General features: G+C 40.8%; 1 protein-coding gene across 10 annotated transcripts in view; it reads left to right on the forward strand.

Annotated features, from left to right (window-relative positions):
* LOC146691204 (uncharacterized) overlaps positions 1-22183 on the forward strand; it is a 46234-nt gene that overhangs the window by 15036 nt on the left and 9015 nt on the right. For 3 of the 10 annotated variants that reach the window (XM_085434494.1, XM_085434500.1, XM_085434495.1), the window contains 17 exons: positions 4619-4705; positions 10442-10459; positions 10603-10674; positions 13100-13141; positions 13561-13611; positions 13797-13832; positions 14672-14731; positions 14814-14855; positions 14954-15007; positions 16286-16345; positions 17708-17791; positions 18396-18458; positions 19076-19153; positions 20480-20572; positions 21084-21110; positions 21214-21339; positions 21819-21890. In XM_085434494.1, coding sequence (XP_085290620.1) covers positions 4619-4705; positions 10442-10459; positions 10603-10674; positions 13100-13141; positions 13561-13611; positions 13797-13832; positions 14672-14731; positions 14814-14855; positions 14954-15007; positions 16286-16345; positions 17708-17791; positions 18396-18458; positions 19076-19153; positions 20480-20572; positions 21084-21110; positions 21214-21339; positions 21819-21890 — 1065 coding nt within the window. The remainder of the gene's footprint in view (positions 1-4618; positions 4706-10441; positions 10460-10602; positions 10675-13099; positions 13142-13560; positions 13612-13796; positions 13833-14671; positions 14732-14813; positions 14856-14953; positions 15008-16285; positions 16346-17707; positions 17792-18395; positions 18459-19075; positions 19154-20479; positions 20573-21083; positions 21111-21213; positions 21340-21818; positions 21891-22183) is intronic. The other 7 variants (XM_085434497.1, XM_085434501.1, XM_085434496.1 and 4 more) reach the window with 6 other exon arrangements.

The raw sequence follows: 22183 nt of genomic DNA on the forward strand, positions 1-22183 counted from the left end.
ATGATGAAAATACTGTGTGTGAACTGTCATCTCTTTTTCAACCCAAATTATTCTATTTATTTTCCATTTGAAATGTATTTAAAGTTTGAGGGTTTATAACAAAACAAACAAAACAAAGTTAAATCCATAATGCTTGTTAAGGTGATGAATAGCTACATTAAATGTCTGAGATTGCCATAATTGACCAAAATAGTAATTTATGATTTTTCCACTGTGAAGTATTCCCACTTAAACTTGTGTATTTTTTTCTTCTGTCGCATCTCCAAATCACTATAGAGCATCCCAGTTTTGCACTGAACTAGCTCACTGTCTCTCAGGAGGGCAGACAGCCCATTGACATCATGCTGAATTAGAACAGTTTGATAGAACCAGAGTCCATGTAGGTCGGTATAAATAGCCTTAGAGGAGGAAAGAGAAAGGAGGTATGAGTGTGTCTTTTGGCCTAGTTATGTGCATCTTTTTGACTGGAGGCTGATGCAGCATACACTCGCATGGAAAGATGACCCAGTCTGTTACAGCTGCTCGCATCATGTTGGATTACTTTAACTGAAAGCTGGTACCCCGTTTAACTGTTTATTTTAACTTCAGCTTTTGCTTTTTTTGTGTGCCTTGAGTTAAGCTGTTGTGTGCTTAAGTACTGCACTCTATGGCCATACAGTAAAAGGAAGGCAGTAATGTGGTCATGATGAAATAATTCACACCTCTTAGTGTTGTGAAGGTTTTTGAAGGGCGGGTGTTTGAAAGGCGGGTTCCTTTAAGCAGTTTGTGTCTGAAATTTGACTTTCAAAGTTTTAAAACTGAACAAGAAGATGAAAGAAGGTCTCTTACCTCATCCTGAAATGAGTGAATTTTTTGTTTTTCCATATGAAATTAATAATTCCCGAGCTTCCCAAGCTAGGCGAACACCTCAAGCATAATACACTCATTTGTCCTAAAACATATCACAAATCCCGGGAGTATAAACCGTTTTAGACATAGGATTGATAACCTTTAATATAAATTAATCAAAGAAATAGACTACAAGTTGGAATTGAATGAAAGTGGATAGTGGATGTTCATATTAAGCATGACCAGAGTTTCCAGTAATGAAGATGAATGCCAGTAATGACCATGAGCCTAAAGCTTAGCCCTCAGACTCAGTTTTAAACAATTTTTCCTTCTCTTGTCTCTGTATGATGTCATGGAGGGGATACCCCTAAATATGAGCACAAAGGTCTGACTGTGAGCACAGAAGCCCCACCCACCTGCTGTGCAACATTTTAAGATATGTAACCAATCAGAAGAAAATGTATTTAACGTGAGGGAGGAGCTAAAATGACTCATTTCAAATAGAACTGTGAATCGTGCAAAACTACTTGAGTAGAGTCAGAAAAACGAAATTTGCAGACTGAAATTAAATGAAAGAGACACTTCAACCAGTGCCGATACTGATTTCATCCCTTCATCACACCATCTTTTAATATTTAGCCAGTGCAAATATGAGTGTGATACAGCAAACAAACATGTGACCTGTTATATGTAGTTTTCCCAGCTGGCCTGTAATTAAAGGCACCAGTAAAACAAATTGGTCTACACAATAGATGCTGACTGCAAGGCAACCTTTGTGACTTGACGGGAAAGTCTAATGCAGTATGCAATTGTTCACATTTTTCTGACACTTATTGAACTGAATTGTGTTGCATTGTGTACAGCACTATGTGCCCACCCATAAAAATATTTCCAGCGATTCATGCTCCCTAATCTGCCTGTTGCAGGTCTGTTTTGCTCTTGTCTTTGATCTGAATTAAGTTGGTGGTTGAACTATTGAACAACCTCACTGACAGAGTGGATAAAAAGCACTTCACCCCAGAGCCTGCTGTTTGATGGAGCAACTGTGTACCAATGCTAATGGAAGTTTTTAAGTGCTGTATTTATGCTGCTCGAGGTCAAACAGACTAATGCCATGTTACTCTTCTGCCACCTCTAATTTCATGGAAGAGAAAATGTCTAAGAGGGAGTTTATGTGTGCATACATAGTGTAGATGGATTTGTGTCTTAAAGCTTTTGGTAGAAATGCAAAGAGTCCCAAGGACAGTGAGCATTGACTTGGAGGAAATGGCACTTATGCAGGCAGTGAGTGCAGCACAGAGTCAATATAGACTCCTGCATCATCATTTTTAGGAGCCTTTCAAAAAATTCTTTATAATTAAGGTGTTTTGTTTTGGGCTTTTTTATCATTATTTAACAATGTTTAGTTATTTGGCAAGACCTACTCGGGACAATTCTTTTGAGTTGGAAGTTCCTGGAATGCATTATGGTGACATGGCTCGCATTCATGTGCAGGAGGTGCTCGGCAAATAGACACAGTTCACTGCAGGGCAAAACGCATCTCTACTGAGGCAGCGACCAGCCTGCTGTTCAGATATTTCAATCCTCTGTTGCCCGGTTCCATACCTCCAAGACATCTTAAGAGCAGATTCAAGCAGATGGTCGCTGTGTGAGTCATTCTGTACACTTCCTAGCTCATAACTTCTATCAAGCGGCCATAGCATCACGGGGATCTACACGCTAAAAAAGCAGGCTTTAAGTAAGTCATGAATGCTCACAGCACTTCAGTTAGTTGTAGTTCATATTTTCACCTGCAGCTTTGCTGATCAAGTCAGCTTTAAATCCAGATGTTTGCTCGTATAATGACAGCTGTCAAAAACGGCTTATTGGTGAACCAGCGGCATCCATGACCCAGCATGTATAACAAACAGATGCCAGTTTCAGTTTCTGTAATATAACTACAGCTTTACTGTGGAGGAAGCCTGGGAGGAACTGCTGTGTGTCTGTTTTTGGTGAGCTTCACCACATCACCACACCTCGCAAATGCTGCAGTCAGTTTAGTGTTTTATTAGTTTTGAGATTAATAAATGTCTAAATGTTGTACAAGGTTTCCTGCAGAAAGCACTCACACTGAATTTTTCTTTTCCCCCTCAAGTGTGCACTTTAAAGTTGTTTAAATAATGCAACAAACAGAATTAAACGCTGAATCATAAAATAGTCAAGTGACATAAGTGGAAGTTTTGCCCACTCATCACTTCCCAAATGAGACTCTGTGTCATGGCAAGGCATCAAAGACACATGAACTTTAACCTGGACAATTTCAGAATGATACAGGAATATAAAAACCTGGATAATAAAGCAGGATAGTAACAAAGCGAGCGTGCAAGTGTTGCTGACGGCATGAACACAAGCTGAATAAAAGTGACTGAATAAAGTTTGCTCAGCAAGCACTGCTGATACGCAGCGAACATGCTGACATACAGACCAAATGCTGTTCTTTCTTTTAATGTACATATTCAGAGAGCATCTTCTCTTCTTTGTGCAAAGGAGAGGAAATTGTTAAAACTAAAAAGTGAAAACAATGGACTAAGTGATGCAGTTTGAGCGTGAACATGAGTAGAGACCTGCAGAGATGTTGCGTAAAGCTTTAATATCCCTGAGGGGCCGTTTGCTTTATATACTCTAGTCCAACAGATTACAGAAATACAGTACAAGCTCCTGCTGTCAGAGGGAAAGGGCCACGATTGGTTTAAAGAAGCAGCATATGGAAGAAATTACTCTGTGTCTATTATTGGTGCCTTCAGGGAGCTCAAACCTTTGCCCTGATGGAAGCATCTGGAGAACAACATGTAAAGGATGCTGGGGGCCAAAACAATGATCTGTGCCTTTGATAAGATCCTCATTTCATCTCATACAGAGGCTGAAGTTTGCTAACGGTAGCGCAGGAATCTAGCTTGACAGTTTGCTCCCATTTTAAGACTGAGATGAATGTGCTTCTGTTATCTGCGGTGCAGAACGTCAGTGTTGTTGATGACAACACAGATTTGGCCAAGCTTGTTTGTATCCCCTGGTGAAGCTTTTTAATGAATGCAGACACGTGTATGTGAGTCCTGAGCTGAACTTTGTTGATAGCGTGCATGTGTGTGATCGTGCTTTCTTCTGAAACCAACTCTGTATTTAGTGTTTTCCTGTTACTCAGTCATGGTGACTGACATTGGGGAAATGCATTAGTGCAGCGGTATGAGCTGTTACAGTTACCCCGCCTAGAGGCTGCAGCCGTGTAGTGTCTACCACAAGTTAGAGGAAGGAAATGCTTACACACACGCACACTGTAACACACACACACTTGCAGCACACACTCTGAGAGAGAGATCCTTTTAAGGGAAAGACCCTGCTCTCGCCTGAGTGCTGAGTGGAGCAGAGGCAAGTCTTTCAAATGTACGGGGGCCTAGGAGTCTCACTAGATTGTCTGCTTCTAAATAAAGTCCATGAGATCTGTTCAGAGTTTAAATGATTCTTGATGTCCTGTGTTTGTTCACTGCTTTATTGACTGGTTTTTAGGGGCTGGTAGTGTCCCCCTGTGATATTAATCTTCAACTGTGTGACTGTTTTTATTTCTGTTTCCCAACAATGTGTCACAAAGTTCCCAAACTAACTCTGTCAAGGAACTGGAGCTCTGTTCACATTTGTGTTGACAATTTATAGATGTATAGATGTGTGTGAGTTGGACTAAGTCTGCTGCTATCTAACTTCTCCTTTTTTAATTTTCTCTCTCTGTGTTTTTATTCCCCCCCCCCCTTTCCATCCCAAGGCCGAGGCCAGGCTGGCAGCAAAGAGGGCAGCCAGGGCAGAGGCCAGAGAGATCCGCATGAAGGAGCTGGAGCGACAACAGAAAGAGGTATACAAGTCAAAATACCCCATGACATGTGACACACGATATGGCATAATACAAAACTTCATGTTAGGACAGATATGCAAGATTTTACATCTGTAAGAGTTTAATATTTCATGCTGAATCTAAACAGCGGAGCACTGATGGAGTTAAACAAGTATTTCTGCTGTCTGCCAAATGGCTAACACTGTTCTGAAAAACAAAAGGATTTAAGCAGACTTGTTGTTACTAGACACTTGGTTTTGTTTGGACCGAAAGCATTTCCGGTCAGCTCTGCTTTCTGCTCTTAAGCTGACTCTTTGATCCTGTGGGTCAAAGGTCAGAGGAACTGTGACTGCAGCACTTAGGAGCACTGCTGTCGAGATCCAAGCAATCCTTGCCGTTCATAGAAAGAACATTCCTGTGGATTTGATTTGGATTGATGTAAAAATGTAGTTTAGACACTGACTTTTGATTGACTTTTTTAAAATTCCTTCATTAAAAAAACCTCCAACATCTATAGATGATGTTGTTCAACACACTGAATTTATGAGTTGATTCGAACCATAGAACCATATAATTAAGATGGACGTAACAAGCAGGAAGTCACTCATTAATCTTTGGGCTCCCATTCTGTAGCCTCTAGCTGAGCATGTTAGCAATCTTGGCCTTTTGAAACCAGATAAGGGTGGGCTCTAAGGAGTCAACCCCTGCTGGACATGTTAAAGAATCCAGCTTTAAGGCTTTCGGAAAGGGAAATTACATCTATTATTTATGTACTAAAACAGTGCCCCCACCTATACACAAACATCTCGTAACAAACTAATTCCTTAGTTACAAGGTTTCTAGGTTGGCTAAATATCCAACAGCTGATACTGAGGTTAAATAACCATAGCAAACGAGGAAGTCCTCCAAAGTTCTCACTAATTACTCTTTCAACAAAACCTTTTAAAGTTAATCTCATCCCACGCTGATACAGATATTGACACATGGAAAGTTTTTGAGTAACATAAAATTAGAGCTTTTTCTTCAGACACCACGGAGCACATTTCCTGTTAATTAACCGTCACATGTAAAGGGCTTCTTCCAAAACAATCACAACAGTAATTTGCATTATCTGTTATAAACTGTACACCTTTGAAAGGTCAGAAAGTCTAACCTGCAGAGTTGGTTGTTATTGCATTTCTATTTTTGTGGCTTTGTCTCTTTGGTTAGCTAAATACAGTACATAGTGTAACACTGACATAACTTATTCCAGATATTAGTAGCCCCGTAATGTGATGCACTACCTTCCTGGGAAGTAAGCAGTGAATTAAATCTTTGTTTTTTTATTTAACATGTCCATTTTTACCAATGTGTTGTGGAAAACTTGTACATGTCTCGCAAAAAGAGCAAAGAACCCCATAAATCTCTGTACTGGACCCTCGGCAGCTCCAGTGTCGGTGCTGGCGTCCGTGCTGTGTTCTGAGTTGTGTTGAATCAGGTGCAGCGCTGAAAGGTGTTTGGATGTGAGCTCAGTGCTGTTACATGAGTTTTTCTTTCTTTGGTTGAGCACCTCTGATCTGAACCACGGGGAGTCTCGCTTTTCCGAGCTCACTATTATTAGTCAGTAGTAATCCTGAACACATAAACAGACTACAGACTGCCTAGCACCTGTGGAAACTCAACTCAAAAGTTGCTCAGTTTCTGTGTGAAGGGATTTTTTTATTTGTTTGTTTTAAAAAAGCAGAAGAATAAATGACAGTGAAATAATTGTCTGCTGTGGCAGACGTCAGTCACAGTTTCTGTACTGTTGAAGCATATTTCTGGAAATTCAGTCGATAAACTTTATTTCCTGTGCTGCTTGCGCACACGGACATGGAATCTCTGGGGGTGTTCTGGCTTTCTCGCACTGTGACGTTAGCAGACACCCCTTTGGATTCTGTGGGTTTCAGGCTGGAGCCACAGATGCTGCATCAGATTGAGATGTGGGGAGGTTGAAAGCTTCTTAGCTACTTTGCTACATCCCTCGAGCAGTTTTTGTGGGTGCATCGTACTGCAGATGGAGGCTGCTGCCATCAACTCCTGCAGTCACTGAGTGCTGTGTTTGCTCCGAAACAATAAGTGCCTTCATAATTTCAAGTGACTGTCAACATTCAACTTTGTGTGACCAGAGTTCACTGTGATTTTAGTAGACAACATGCATGTGCTTTCGCAGCTTCAGCAACCACCACATTAAAAGAAAAATTCCATAAACCTTTTAGGCAAACAGACACAGAGCAAAATGAGTGCCAGTTTAGCTCACTGGTTGCGCAGGCACCCATACATGCCTTATGGCCTGGGTTACTGTGAAGCCCCCCCTTGTGCAACCCAAACACCTTTGACCCCTCAGGGTATAAACACAGAACCTCATAACCACAATGTTAGCAGCAGATCCTTCAGTTTCATCCATGTCACAGACACTTGGATACCGATCAGCACTGTGGGCTTTTTGGTCACGGAACCATTCCTGGGCTGTGTTTTCAGTGTGGCTGAGGGTGTTATTACACTGTAGGAGACACTCAATGGCACAGACTGGTGGCCTCAGTAATGGTTAGGTGGGACAGCATCCATATTAATACCAGGTCACTGCATTATACTGAGACAGTCCGATGTATGTTATTCACAGAAATTAGTATTTTACATCAAGCTGAACCTTTTATGGCTCGTCAATATGGAATGCCTATTTTTAAAAGATATTTTTAAGATTATTAGTAATTATAATATTAATTTATTGTTATTTCACCAATCAAAACACAGGTGTCAAGCCTGAACAATAATCTTCTGCATGTACGCACACACACACACACACACATCGGTCACATATGCCAGATTAGTGGTCACTGGCAAGCTGAGTGTGTGTGTTTGTGTGTCCTTTTAAACCTTTTAGCCGAGTTCTAAAGTAGCTTAGCAGGTTGTGCTCTGTGGTCCAGCCTGCAGTGGAGCAGTCGTTGTTGTTATTGTTGTTGTTGCCGTATCGTGGACGCCAGCGATGGGTTGCTGTGCTCTCGGCCACCTTCTGGATTTATGGATGTTTCCTCATACGCTGAAGACAGAAATTAGGAGTGGATTATTAGCAGAAGCTTTGCAGCATTAAACGCGAGGGGAAATTCAAACCTTGGTTGCTCCGAGTGCTCTGAGCTCAAATCTCAGCGTTCTGTCATACCATCAGCCTGCCTTCATGACTGGTCATGGTGTTACCTGTTGACCGCTGAGGGATGCGACCTTTCCTGGTTTCCTGAGGGCAGCAGGACGGCCGGGCGGCGGCTTACCAGAGGGGGGCTGAGGGCTGCCCTCACCAGGCGCCCAAAAACCCCTCCAATTAAGAAGGTGCGCTCGGTGAGTCAAAGGGGACCGGTGCTGGCATGTAGGCTGATTGTGTAACTCAGTTGATGAATGGGATTATGACGGTGCCTGGCTCTCTTGCTAATAGGCTGTCCAGACACGTAATAAGAGATAAGTAAGCAAACGAGATCCCTCCAGTCACTTCCTAATCTGATTAGACTGGACACTGGTCATTTTTGTGCAATATTACGCTCTTTGGAGTTCAACTCAAAATCAAATTCTCTTTAACTAGATTGTAGTATTGTGATTGCTTTGATCTTGAAGCAAGATCAAAGTTCACAAGGTCAGAAGCATCTGAGGTTCTAACAGAGGAAGTTTCTGGAAGATGTGTGCAGAACATTAGAGCTGTGACTCTGTAACGATATGAATTATAGCGATATTTATAAATAAATCTGACCTTTATAACTCACTTTCACCTTCTTGAAGTTTAGTATGACTTTCCTGAGTCGACAGCATATCTGTGAGGTTATCGTTGTGGGGACGTGGCTTTCCATTTCAGGTTAATTATAGATTAGGTGAGGGCAAGAGGCCGTTCTCCATTGATCACCTAAAAGTGCTGCTGCTACTACAGCGATGCAGCGGGCAGAGCGGTCATCTGCAAATCACTTTGTGATGACCAGAACTGCAAAAGTGGCCAATCCATTTATTGGGCAAGTATACAAGGGAGACAGTGGTAGTAAATCTGGATTAAAGCACTGGGGTAGAAAGTACGTCATTGAGGGTGGGGTGTGTTTTTAGTGTGTCCTGCTGTCAGCAGAGTTTTTGAAACAAACTCAAAAAGGCAGTGTGTAGGGTTGTTTTAAATTTAACAGGCAATGTGTTGGTCTCACTGGTGAAGGAACGTATGTGGGAGATTTTAGGAAATCTGATTGCAGTCTTTCCGTTTTGTCCCGTCACGTTAACATCAGCAAAACACTCAAAGAATGAAGGAAATTGGAGGCTGCAGAGATCTTTATTTTACTTTAAAAGTTTGCCAGCACAGAACATCTCGAATAACAACCACTACCAAAATAAATAAAGCCAAGGTTAATTGTATTTATCGGAATAGTCAAACAACCTTAATTTTCCGTAATTTCCTCAAACATTCCAAATTTCAGATGGCAACACCCCCAAGTGACGCAGCACATCGACCACAGGAAACACTAAGAGGGTCTCAGCCTGGCTGGTTTGATTTGATCTCTTTAGTCTGCTTTTGATAAAATAATAACAATAATAAAAAAGGTAACACTTATAGCAAAGGGTTAGGAGCACAGGTTCCTGGACCCCAGAGGGTTTTAGGGGTTTTTGTTTGTTTGTTTGTTTGTTTTTGGACATTTTGTACAAGCTGCTGATATATTTTCATTTTTCGTCACCCAAAATTACAATGACTGGGTCTCCACACTGTACTGTGTGGTCTCAAGAGCTCTGCTGATGATGTCCAAGCAAATGTGCAAACAAACAATTTTGCACTAAGAAAGAATTAACAACCAAATATCTTTTAAAATCTGGAAGGTAATTTCAGGGGGATTGTTTTGTTTTTGTTTTGTTTGTTTTTTTACATCAGCAGACTTTTTTTCAATAGACAAGCATCATCTTCATCATCATCTAAGGCAACCTTCAGCTTCCTGAGGGGAAAAACATCAAGTAGCTTGGAAAAGCAGTGAGCTTCAGCTGCAGCATTTTGGTGACAACATAAAACACACATACTCCTTGTTTTATCTGTGCATATTAAACAAGCAGAGTGTAACTGAAATGGTGACCTTTCACCTGGTTCACTGTTTCCCTTTTGTTTCTTCTCTTTATTCTGAGATGAGTCAAGATGCAGCTCAGGGCTGCATCTTTAATTTTACTGCATATGCATTATGTCTACACAAGCATAACGTTTATTGTCCTAGGTGTCAAATCTACTTAACCTAACAGGACAGCTTGAGATGTTTTGTAGAGTTACCCAGGAGCTTATTTTTTATGGGGTTTTTTTTGTTTGTTTTTTTTTATTTGGAGAACCACCTTGTGGTTGTGGTTCTGGAAGCCCTCTGTACCAGGATCTCTCGAGGTCACGTGGTTTTCTCTGCTATGTAGTCGTGGTTACACAGACTATGTGAAAGTGACATTGTGGCACTGGCACAGCTTTCCGTCACTGATACCAACGTTACAGGAGCATGGGAAAATGCTGTGAAAGTGCGTCTCACAGGTAGTTAAATCTCGGGTGAACTTGTGTTCTTGGGTCAGTTCCTGCTGTGCAGCGGGGTTCTTCACATACCTGAGCCTCGTGCTCTTTTTCCTGCATGCTGTTTTGCTTTTCGCTTTCCAGTGTTTCAGTTTTTTTCCATCACTTATCTTTTTTATGTTGATTTAATTAAATCTTTCCTGTTTGTTTTTTTCGCTCTTTCTCCTCTGTCGCTGTTCGGTGTTGCTGCTTAGATCTTTCAGGTGCAGAAGGTAGGTTTACTCTTCCTCATTTCTACTTCGCACATTTTTGGATTTAATTTGATCATCCTCGATGTGTGCTTCAGATCGCACCCTAGAAAAAGATGGAACAAGTTACCTGTTTTATCTTGCCCTCGTTTCTTGCCTCTCCCTAGAAATACTATGGCTTGAACACCAAATTAGATGACCGCGTGGACAACAAATGGGGAGATATTGAACAATGGATGGTAGAGTTACTGTGCTGTGATAACAACACTAACAGATCTGCATGTATTTTGACTTTTCCATGTGCCCAGTCTGTGTTTGAATTCTGAGTCATTCCTGTTGAGCCTTTAAAAAAAAAAAAAAAAAGATTATAAGGAATCAAAGCTTGAACATTAATGATAATCCACTTATTAAAAAAGCAGGGTGACCATCTGGCTTTGAATCAGCATGACCATCTGCCCCGCTGATGCGAGACTGCATGGGATTTACTGCGTTGAATTCACTTACTCAGTATGACTGTGCAGATTATTTAAAGGGTTTGGCACAGCAATCACACTCTGTGTGTAGGAGTAACTGTTGACTAATTGTGATGTGTAATTTTAGGTTGTGATGAGAATTTATGCAACGGTTTATTGCCAGCAGTATCATAATGTTTCAGTTTGAACAGTGTTGGCATGTGGTGAAAATTGCATGAGTGTCAGCTGGATTACTGTTTGACAGCTGTGGATTTAAAGTGTGCATGGATGAGCCTCTGTGAGCTTCCTTTTACCCAGGTTGTGTCACTGTGTCAGTGGCCATGTTTACATGTGTCAAATTAGAGCTTCACTGTTTACATTGACCCTAACTGAGCTGATCTGATCCTAATGTGCGTTTGCATCATGTGTCAAGCATTTAAACAGAATAAATCATTTTGGAATTGTCCAACTTTCTGGGAATAGTAGAAATAGTAGTTGTGATTGCTGTAAACAAACACCGCTCTCTGGATGTCTCCTTTTTTATCGTCACCTTGCTGCATCGTATGGGTTTCAGTTTCTCCCTTCTCTCACATTTGTCACTTTTTGAATGCACCTACATTATGTTCACTAAATGGTAACAGACATGCGCAGTAAGGATAATTTCACTTTGAACATCGGAAGTAGGGGAGTTTCTGGCAAAGAATTTCTTAGTCGACTAAACAAGAAAAAGAAATTAGTCTAAAACTAAAAGACTCGAGATATCAAATTAAATTTGAGGATTGTTTAATGGTCAATGTCAAAAACTGTCTAAACAACGGCCATTGAAACTGTTAATTAATCTGTTCAATACTGAATCTTACTTTAAACTCTGCTTAATCGGGTGGCACCTTGCATTATGTGCATTATGAACATTGCATGTTATGCTCCACACAATGAAGAAGTTAAAAAAAAAACAAAAAAAAAAACTTAAAATAAATATTTTATGATATTAAATATGATGTCAAAATGTTTTACTAAAAAGTTGTTCATCTATTACTAAAATATGACAAATTAATGTTTGAAAAAACTACTAAAGAAAACATTGTGATTGAAAAGAATAATAATAATATTAACACAAAGATCAGGTCCTATATTAACAGACTTACATTTTTCTACAACTATGTCGAGGCTGCAGCTCTATATAGTAGCAAATGGCTGTAGAAATGTAAACAATTAGCAATTAGCAACAATTACTGGACTAGTCGACTTATCGAGAACATTCCTGACTGGAAAAAGTGTTTACATGCACACCTCTCTGATTAAGGATTGGTGTAACCTACCTGTATCTAGGTAGGTTAAGCTACGAAGGTGTGTGATTAGGTCAAAATCTTCCAGTTGGTGTGTTTAGGTGAAGCATTTCTATTCCAGTCAGGTTTTTTAACTGGTTACTTGTGTCCATGTAAACATGGCTGTTGTCTTGGTATAAAATATGCATCGTTTGTATTGTACCAATAGATTCGGGTAATAAAGATGATGGAGTTTGGATAGTGTTTAATCACATCTGAACCCAAATATTGTGATTTGTTTACTAGAATAAAGAGGTTTTTTTTTAAATTACTTTTTTATTTATTTGGCATAATGTCTAAATTCCAGAGAAAAAACAAAAGGGAGGCACTATTTTGTGGTGCTGTTCAGCCCTGAGGAAGAACCACTTAAGCTGACCATTCCAATGCACATTTTTTCTTTGTAGACTCCAAATTGAGCCAATAAAAACATAAAGAAATCTGCTCAAATAATCAGCAATGGACTAATAGATATGTTCTAATCCACATCTTAACGCAGTTAAAAGGTGAAAACAGCAGTGCAGTTAAATCTAATTTATCACCTGGCAAATACAAATTGCATGACAGATTCCCTTTGCTTTAAATTAACTATCAGTTCTTCAGCAAGTACGCAAAATGTATTTATATAGCACTTTTCACAGATAAAAAATTTAGTGTGATAAAAAATAAAATAAAACATAACAATGTAAAGCAACACAATAAATGACTTTGATCTCTTTGTGGTGTTTAAATGTTTATCTGTCCTGGACTCTTCAAAACACATTTAAACGCTCAAATGACACTTTCCTCTTTGGTCGTCTGTCCTGTTGATGTTTGACATCTCTCTCCTACCTTTCTACCCCCTCCATCCCTTCTCTCCTCCATCATCACCCCTCCCCTCCCTTATTCAGGAAGACAGTGAGAGGTACTCACGTCCTTCACGGATTCACATGGTTTGTAGTCCTCTCTCTCTGTTTCCACCTCTTCATGCTTTAACTCCGTAATCTGTTGTCTTTTACCATGAAAATGTCAGTGCCGGACGAACACAGCACAGAGTAACTAAATTAGAAGTTATATGCGGCTTTGTGTTGGTCGATCCAGCAGCATGTTTTCATGACACTTGAATCAGGCTCATACTTTAGGCAGCTCTCTGTTTTTATTCATCTGAGTAGAGCGCTGAAGGAAGCAGTGGTGAAGTTTAGATGAGGTTTGTTTCTGTCTTTAGGGTCACACCGAAAGCTGACTTGGAACCATGTGTGTTTGCAGCTCGAGGCCTCCTGTCAGAATCTCATGTTTGGAGTCTTTGCAGATGTAAGCCATTGCATTCTCCGAACCCTAACCATCCATTTCACTCTCTCGCCCTCTCACGCAGCTCTCAGACGACGATGAGCGGATGTCAGTGGGAAGCCGAGGCAGCGCCAGGGTCAGTATCACAAACAGCTCATGTAATTTTAAAAAACAAAAAAAAACAAAGCCTCCTTTATTCTTCTCCTATCAGTTATTCTCTTTGCATTTTCATTCACAAAAACCAACTGCAGAGTGTCAGTGCTGGATAACTTGGCAAGCTGGTGTTAGTGTGACATGATGATGTTGTGTATTTTTGCACAGTCGGATCTTGATGCAGTTGGAGCTTATGGTGGAGGGGTAAGAGCTGACAGTGTCTGAACACGAGATGGATGAATTTGAACTGCTTTTCCCAGAGATATGTTGTGAATTGTTTGCTTTGACTAACAGTTGGTTTGCAAGTTCCTGCAGTAACTCAAATAATAGTAATACAAAGCATGTTTGTGTGCCAGACATTTAACTTATAACACACAGATTAGGTCTTATTGTCTGTTCTCATTATCCATCTGCCTATTTCTTTACTTTATGATCAGATGTTTGAGTAAACCTGTGCACGATGTCGCAAATGATGCATAAACCCTTTTAAAAAGATGTAACATCGAGGGCGTTGTAGGCCTCCTCTACGCCAAGCAGCTGGAGCTGAAGCTTGTTAAGCCTCTAAGCCTTGTAAAACTGCCAAAATATTTAAACTCCACGGCAATTCCCTGGAAGGCTTTTTAGCATTATCAATCACTAACCTCCCAAAGCAATTTCCAGAGTTGCTCATTGAGTTCTTGTTTGTGCTGTTGTAGAGGAACTTTGATTACCTTGGAATCTGTTGAGGAGCCATCCTTCTCCAACCAAAACAAACTCTGCACTATTTTAGGCTGTAGTGCAGCTTGTTCCTGTGCTTCGTAATTGTGGAAAAATTCTTCTTACTAATCATTCTGCCGGACATGCAAGATCCCGGATATTTGGCTCAGTCATTTTATTGGCTGAATCAGTTTTTTATTGTGCCACTAATCGCTGTGTGTTCAGTGTGGAGAGTCATTTGTGCATGAACATTCGGTAGGCAGCTCGGTTTGCTTCTGCACTCTCAAACCTGTCGTCCAAACGGCTCTGTGTTATACTTCTCTGCTCTGCTTCTCTTCACTCTCAAGGGCTCCTCCTCACATAAGAAGTCAAAGAAAAAGAAGAAACATAAGCACAAAGACAGAGATGTATGTAAAAGCTCAAACTGCTGCACACATGGCACAAACAGAGTTGGTATCTGTGTGTTTCATTCTGGTTCTTGATTCGCAGAAAAACGGCTGTGATGACGAATACAGCGTCATATCTGACAGGGTCAGTAGCTGTGTGTCAAACTGATTAAAGCATTCAAGCTGATGTGGGGGGGGGAAGGTTTATGCAGCATCTGCTCACAACTTTCCTCTTTCTGTCAGAGCTCAAGACTCAGTGATGAAAGCAGAGTGTCTCGCTCCAGGCTAGACCTCACGGTGCGTGCTGTCCATCTCTGATCCATGCCGCCAAACAGCCTTACGCTGGAACAATATGAGAGATCTGCTTTTGCTTATGGCTTGATGAGCCAGCTACACCTGCCGCGTGTTAAAAGTTGTTTGTTGACAAAAAATGCAGAGGCAGATTGAGCTGATAACAATAGGTTGTAAAGCAGGATGTCACATGTTGCCACAAGGCAGGAAAGTATTTTAGTCATTTTAATGGTCTTTGCAAACTGCAGTCAGAAAGAGAAAAACATTTAAATTTGTCTGATCTACATGTGCGCTTCGGGACAATTTCCAGCGCTGTGGCAGGTTGTAGATTAGAAATTGTCCAAATTTAACCTCATTTACATGTGTTTGAGTGTCAAACTGACCTGACCCTCATGTCACTGCTGTTGGAGGACTGATCATGACCCAGAGGCATTGCAACAGGAGCACAACTGCAAGCATACCAGTGTTTTGTTCAGACCAGCACAGCTTTCACTCACAATCCACCCTTCACTTCAGATTTGGCTCTTCCCAGCTTGGTGAAAATCAACTTAAATGGGGTTGCTTTTTGGACATCCTCAAAAAATGAAAGCTTCATACAGGTGGTTAGAAAAGGGCTTACAGAAACAAAGCAGCTGTACTCAATGGAGAAGGTGAATTTTTTTAGTAACACCTTGTAAATAGAGTTACTTCTAATATTGCTTCTAATAACTTTATTTGTCTTTGAAAACTCCTTTGAAGATTACTGTTAGTGGTCAACTATTACAGAAAGGTAGGCAGTAACAAGCCTAAGATAAAAACCTGAACTAAAACATGACAAACAGGGTGTAACATTTGTGAAACCAACACTGAAATTGTTATTTGGATGTCCCGTGTGGAGCTGCTGATCTTGAGCGTGTGTAAGCCGTGAAGATCGTTCGGATAGTGAATTAACTGGAAGAGCATTCAAATAATGGAAGTTATTTTTTGTTCACGATTGAATGATTAGACCAGTAACAATAAGATTTCCTTCCTCATTTTTTTTTGTTATTCATCCCCCTGAAAAATAACAAAACACAAATTAGGAGCTCTTATGACTTTAATTAAAAAGCTGAAATATAAACACTATTATACTGTACTGTCTCATTTTTGTGTCTGTTTGGCCACATTTGTATGGGACATGTTAGCTTTCCTTTAAACATGACAGTTATTTGCTTTACTTTGAACACTGCATGCGTTGGTGATGATGTGAGTTCAGATTTTGCTGGACAGTGTTTGATGGTATCACCTGTGTCTCCCGCTTCTCAGAGCTCCAGACTGAGCGATGACAGCCGGCTGTCTCGTGTCTCCCGATCAGACCTGCAGCTGGTGCGTGGCTCTGCACGCCGTCCACTCGCTGTCCGAAGTTATGACTAATAACCAAAGTAGCCGCTGACGGTTTAGTCTGTTTATTTTAACTGAAATATTTGTGTAGTGTGTGTGGTCTAACAAGTTCTATTACTCGCTGGTGCATGGTTAGATGTTACTGAACTTGCTGATGTGGTGTTGAAGCCTGGGCAGCTGTCTGCCTTTGAATTTAAAAGAAGCTTCAAACACGACTGTGACATTTTTCCTGCAAAGAGTGGTTATACTGTGCAAAACTCTTGAGTCATCCTTCTTGTTTGTGTTTCATGTTTCTTGGAAAATAGTTGCAGGAATCTATAATCTAAAATTTATAAAGTAACAACGGCTTGTTTTACTTTCAACAAGCTTGAAATTTAGTATTTGTTGTAACCACTTTTATTCTTCAACACAGCCTGAACTCTTCCCGTCCAGGTTTCCTCTAATTTCTTTGAATAGTCTGCAGGAATAGTTCTCCAGGCTTCTTGAAGGGCATTCAAAGCTCTTCTTTGGATGTTTTAGCCTTTGTGTTCTGGTCTCTGTCAAGGTGATCCCCTACTGCTTCAATAATGTTGAGGTCTGGGCTCTCAGGAGACCAATCCATCACTGATAGTGCTCCACTATGTGTTTTTCTATTCAGCTATGCTTTTACTGCATTGGCAGTGTGTTTGCGATCATTGTTGTACTGAAATCGAAATCTGTTTCATGTTAAATTTGGATTCATCATTTGATTACAGATCATCAGCCTTTTCTCACTGTTTCTCTTCATTAAGAAAGGCTTCTTGAGAGCCACTGAGACATTTTCTGATGAGGCTTCACTGAACATAATGTGTTTTTTGTGACAGGCTGCTAGGAGTGCCTAAATATACAATTTAAAACGGGCTCTTTGCTAAGTTGTCTGTTATATGTAGACACAACTGGTTCATCTGTTGAGTTAGGTGTCTTTTTAATGCTTGAATAATAATAGGTCAGTCATTAATGGCTTAACGAACAGGCACAAGGACTGGACTGAAAATGAAAGGAAAAAAGCAGCCAATAACTTCTGAAAAGAGAAGATTATCAGAAAACCTGAAGAACTTTAAAAATATGAATACCTGGTTCTTCAAAAATATGAAGAAGGCTCAAGACTTTTGCACAGTACCGTAGTTTACAATGGTACCAAAGTGAAGTCAGGAAGGAATACCCTTAATTTTGTGTGTGTGTGTGTGTGTGTGTGTGTGTGTGTGTGTACTGCTGCGCTCTTTTAAATGCTGCTTCAACAAACAGCTGTGTGACCTTCTGAACCTCCTATCAGTTTTTCTCTCGTCTCCCTCTTATCTCTGCTCATCACTCTCGCTCTCCTCATTTCAGGCCTCTTACGCTTCTTCTGACTTGTACAGCCTCAATGGTCTGTCCTCTTCCAGAAACCCAGGCTCAGCTTTCAATGGTTACCAGGTCTGTATGCAGACAAAAGCCAGACCATCAGAAAGACACACGCACTTACCCCCCAAAAAAACAGTTTTCTGCTGCTTCATGATCGCGGGAGCAGGACAGCAGAGCTTAAAGTTAAATGTTTATTCATTTATTTCTCATGCAAGCATCATTGTTCCTTCCTTCTTCATCCCTTCTTGCAGTTCTACAGGTCACTCAGTCAGTACAGCCAGGAGCTTTATCGTAGGGTTGGTTCATTTCCAGCTCACCTTTTTCACCGCTACACCTCCCACTCACCTTCGACCTGCACTTCTCCACACCAGCATGTGCAACTGCATCTGAGTTTGTTGATCTCAACAGCAAAATATTTCAGTTAAAGGCTTCCTCACAGAGCACAGTTTGAATCAGGCACTGAAGGCAGCGGTCACTTTTTTTTTTTTTTTTTTAATCCACTGAGCAAAATATAGAAATATAGAAACCTTACAGTCTGCTCACACTGCTGAGGTGTGACCCTGAGCTGACCCTGTGTGTGTGTGTGTGTGTGTGTGTGTGTGTGTGTGTGTGTGTGTGTGTGTGTGTGTGTGTGTGTGTGTGTGTGTGTGTGTGTGTGTGTGTGTGTGATGTCCAGAGCTCCTTATATGAAGACAGTCTGTGCAGTGGGTCGCGGCGAGTCATCAGCGCCGGCTCTCATGTAAGATGTTGCTGGAATTGTGGCGTTATTTGGTGTGTGGTGGTGTGTTCAGTTTGATGTGTGTTTAAATTAACTTGCATGTGCCAATATGGTCTGGATGGATGTTTCTAATGGTTACCTGAAAGGAGAGTGAATCCGGGTGAGCCAGTGGATGTAAATCATCTGCAATTGGGCAAATGATCTGCTTTTTAAAAGGATTCGTGTATATGGCATGGGTATCATCTTCTTGTTTATGGGCAGTAGTAATTAATAGGAAGTCACACACACAACATGCATTTATAGTTTTTTATAGAGAAGGGCATGCATGAATTAGCACAACTCAGATCTTAACAACAAATTGGACACAGACAAGAGTAGGAGGTACAAACAAGTGCAGTGAAGCAGCATTAACAACACATTTTGATTTAGTTTTAGAGACTTTTACCTAAAACATAGTTTAGTTTAGTCATCATTTAGGATGTACGTTTTTTCTGCTGCATAAGAGATGTTGAATATGGTAAAGCATGGTAAAGCTGAAGTAACAAAGAAGGGTAGATGCATGTTATGTACTAAAGGCACCATGTGAGTGTGTGCATGGTAGTTGGTGACAGAAACATGACGACGTTTTCTCTCTGCAGCCTGTAGAGTACACTAGTTATCGCAGCTCCGGCTCCAGAACCTCCAGCAGGGCCGGGTCAGCCCGTACCAGCCCAGTGGTGAGCCTCTCCTCCTCAGACACGCTTCTCCTCATCCTGGAGTTTGAAAGGATTTAGGCTGCATGCCATGTGGACATAACATTAAATGACAAGATGCTTTCATTGACCCATCGTGCATTTAGACTGAAACATTTAGCTCACGATTCACTGTTTGGAGGATTTGTTCACTCAAAGTGTGTTCAGACAGACATAGAAATATTCACCCCTTACAATCCTTACTCCTCCCATTTCCATCAGCTCCACTCCGTGTGCGAGGTGGTGTACTTGCAGTCAAAGTGAGCAGGGAAAGTGGAAAATAGCTCAACCATAAATAAGAGCGGTTTGCAGTAATGACTCTCACAGGGAGCTAAAATCAGATTTTAAAAAAAATATTGTTTATTTAAAACATTTCATGTCATTTATCTTGGGCATGTTGATATTTTATTTTTGGCCGGTGTTTGCTGAAGTTTCTACCAGCTCTGCAGCACAGATGTGACCCACAGACCATTTTTGGGTGTCGATGGCATAAAGAAGATCCGGAGTCTGTGGCAAAATCTCATGGCACAGTGTCAGATGATTTTTCAGATATTTCTAACTCTCCTAGCACTTAAACTATGTTGAGTATTTGATCTGAATGCATCACAGTTAACACTGTCTGCAGATATCTCCAGCATGAAAACATACCAATGCTCCGTATTTAGAGTATAAACAAAAACTCACTCCTGGTGAACTTGTGGAGCGTAACTGCTAAATACATACCATCAAGTTTATCAGTAATGTGGAGATTAACTCCCTGAAGGTCACAAAGGATAATCCCTTTCATGCCTGAAGTGTGGGCTTGGTCCAGAGTGTGTGATCATCGGAGTGGTCGAGTGAGCTTTGGATCAGCTGCAGAGCAGTTCCTGACTGGGACCATCTGTCACCAGCTTGCAGCTGCACAGAGTACTTTAAGTGAAGCATTTTAGTGACAGAAACAGTCCCACAAATGTTCCTCTTTTAAATTAGTGCCATCTAACTTATCACACACATCTTTATGTAGCAATGTGCTGCAGAACGTGCAAACTTGTGTAATAACAAGTTTGGTTTTTTGCATTTTTGGACAGCACAGTGATGTCTGTGTTTTTTGTTATCGGCCCTTTTTTCACACATCCAGGTTTTAGAAAATAGGAAATGAAAGTTAAATACACTGATGAATAACCTTTACAGCACTGATGGTGATTATTAGTGGTAATTTTAGCCCCTGCTGTACTTTTTCAATTAGTACTTTTAAAGTTTTCTGAAGTCTTAACATTCAATGAGTGTTTGGCTTCTTTGTTGTTGTGTTGTGCCCCCTGGTGGCTGTCGCAGGGCAATTGCAGCTCTGTTGCCAGTTTTTTGAGAAGCAGTAGCAGTGGTCTTCCCAGGGACCTGGACGATGTCACTATTCCCGACTTTCCTGACGTGAGTAGCTTTGCATCCGCAGGCCGAGGCTGTGATGTGAGCTGAGTTCCTGCCTGATTTCTTATATGCCGCCTGTTTTTTGGGGGGTTTTTCCTTTTCCTTTTTAAACTAACTTTGTTTATTATTACTGCAAAGACAGCGATTGCTGTTAACTGGGTTTGTGTGCGAAGTTAATCTGTGTTGAAACTGCAGTTTCTGTGTGTGCTGTTGTTTTTTTAACACAGATCTGCTGTTAGTTTGATATTTTTGAGAGAGCTTTGACATCACTCTGATTAATCATTTGCACGCTGCTACAGAGATGAATTTGTGCTTGTGAATAGATGGCAGATTCCGGTCCTTGGAGGTTTTTGTATGGTGTGTTGCTTTTTATCAGCAGATGTGAAGATAAATCAGTGCTACGGTAGCTGCAGTGACGATTGTGGGACTTCCTTCCTCCCTCAGTTCATCCTCTTGGCCCTGTGGTCTCTCATGTGCCTCTGATTCCTCTGACTGTGTTTATCTTTCTCAACAGGTGGAGGACAGAGATTATCTTGAGAAGGTGAGAAATGCACTTTTTTGACAGTTATGGAGAAGACTGAATGCTATTGTTACAATATGTTTGGATGTATTTTATGTAACAAATTTCTTTTTCGTTGTGTCAGGGATCTCGAGCAGCTTCAGCCTTAACAGCAGCCACGCTCACCTCATTAGGAGGGTCGTCCTCCCGGAGAGGAAGCGGAGAAACGGCTTTAACTGTAGACGCCGAGAGCTCCATACGAGAAATCAAGGTACAGTCCTGTAGACAGAGAGGATTGTGTTAATAGCAGGGATGCTTCAAAACAGTAGCTGGACATGTCCCAGTTGTTTTTTTTTTATTGATCGCTATTGTTAAAAGATAGTTTGATTAAAAGCAGAAAGACTCATGTCAGAATGAATCGTGTTTTCCTAGCGCAAAAGGCGATGGAATTTTTAAAAACTACATAAAAAAAGCTTTTTTTGCAATAAGCCAAATTTTTAAGACAAAGTTTTTATTTAAACTGTTTCTTTAAACAGCCTCTGAAAAACATAACTCAGTTACTCAGTCATAACAGCCGGGCTAGCTGTTTTGTCAGTTTGTGTCATGTTTTTACCGTTCTCGTTGTCTTTGCGAAGCTGTCCTCTCACGGTGTTAACTGTTCACCAAACTCTCTGCTTCACCTTCACTGCTACTGTCACGCTGTGCTTCTCTGCTCACCTCTGCTGCTGCTGCTGCTGCACTCTTTACCAGGAGATTCACGAACTGAAGGATCAGATTCAGGAAGTGGAAGCCAAGTACACTCAGAACCTAAAAGAAGTCAAGGTATAAACCTGAGAGCCTTTCATATTGTTAACTAACTGGTTTGCCTCCCCTGACTTGAACTGGTTATTGTGGTTTTCTTTTTGCTTTTATGGCACACTGGGTTGAAATCCTTTCCTCTGAGGCTTCTGCTAATACAGATTAATAACTTGTGGAGAGAGTGTTCAATTCTTCCTCAATAAGTAGGAGTGAAAGGACACTAATTAGCAGTCCTTTGATGTGGCTCAAATACGTTGCATGCTAACTGTGACATCTGCATGTGGTCTTTCTTTCTTTTGATGTGTGTGCATGCATGT

This window comes from Copadichromis virginalis, linkage group LG16 (genome assembly GCF_057382275.1).
Source record: "Copadichromis virginalis isolate Kocher_CV1m ecotype Utaka linkage group LG16, C_Virginalis_male_GT1.1, whole genome shotgun sequence".
In the NCBI taxonomy this organism is placed as follows: domain Eukaryota; kingdom Metazoa; phylum Chordata; class Actinopteri; order Cichliformes; family Cichlidae; genus Copadichromis; species Copadichromis virginalis.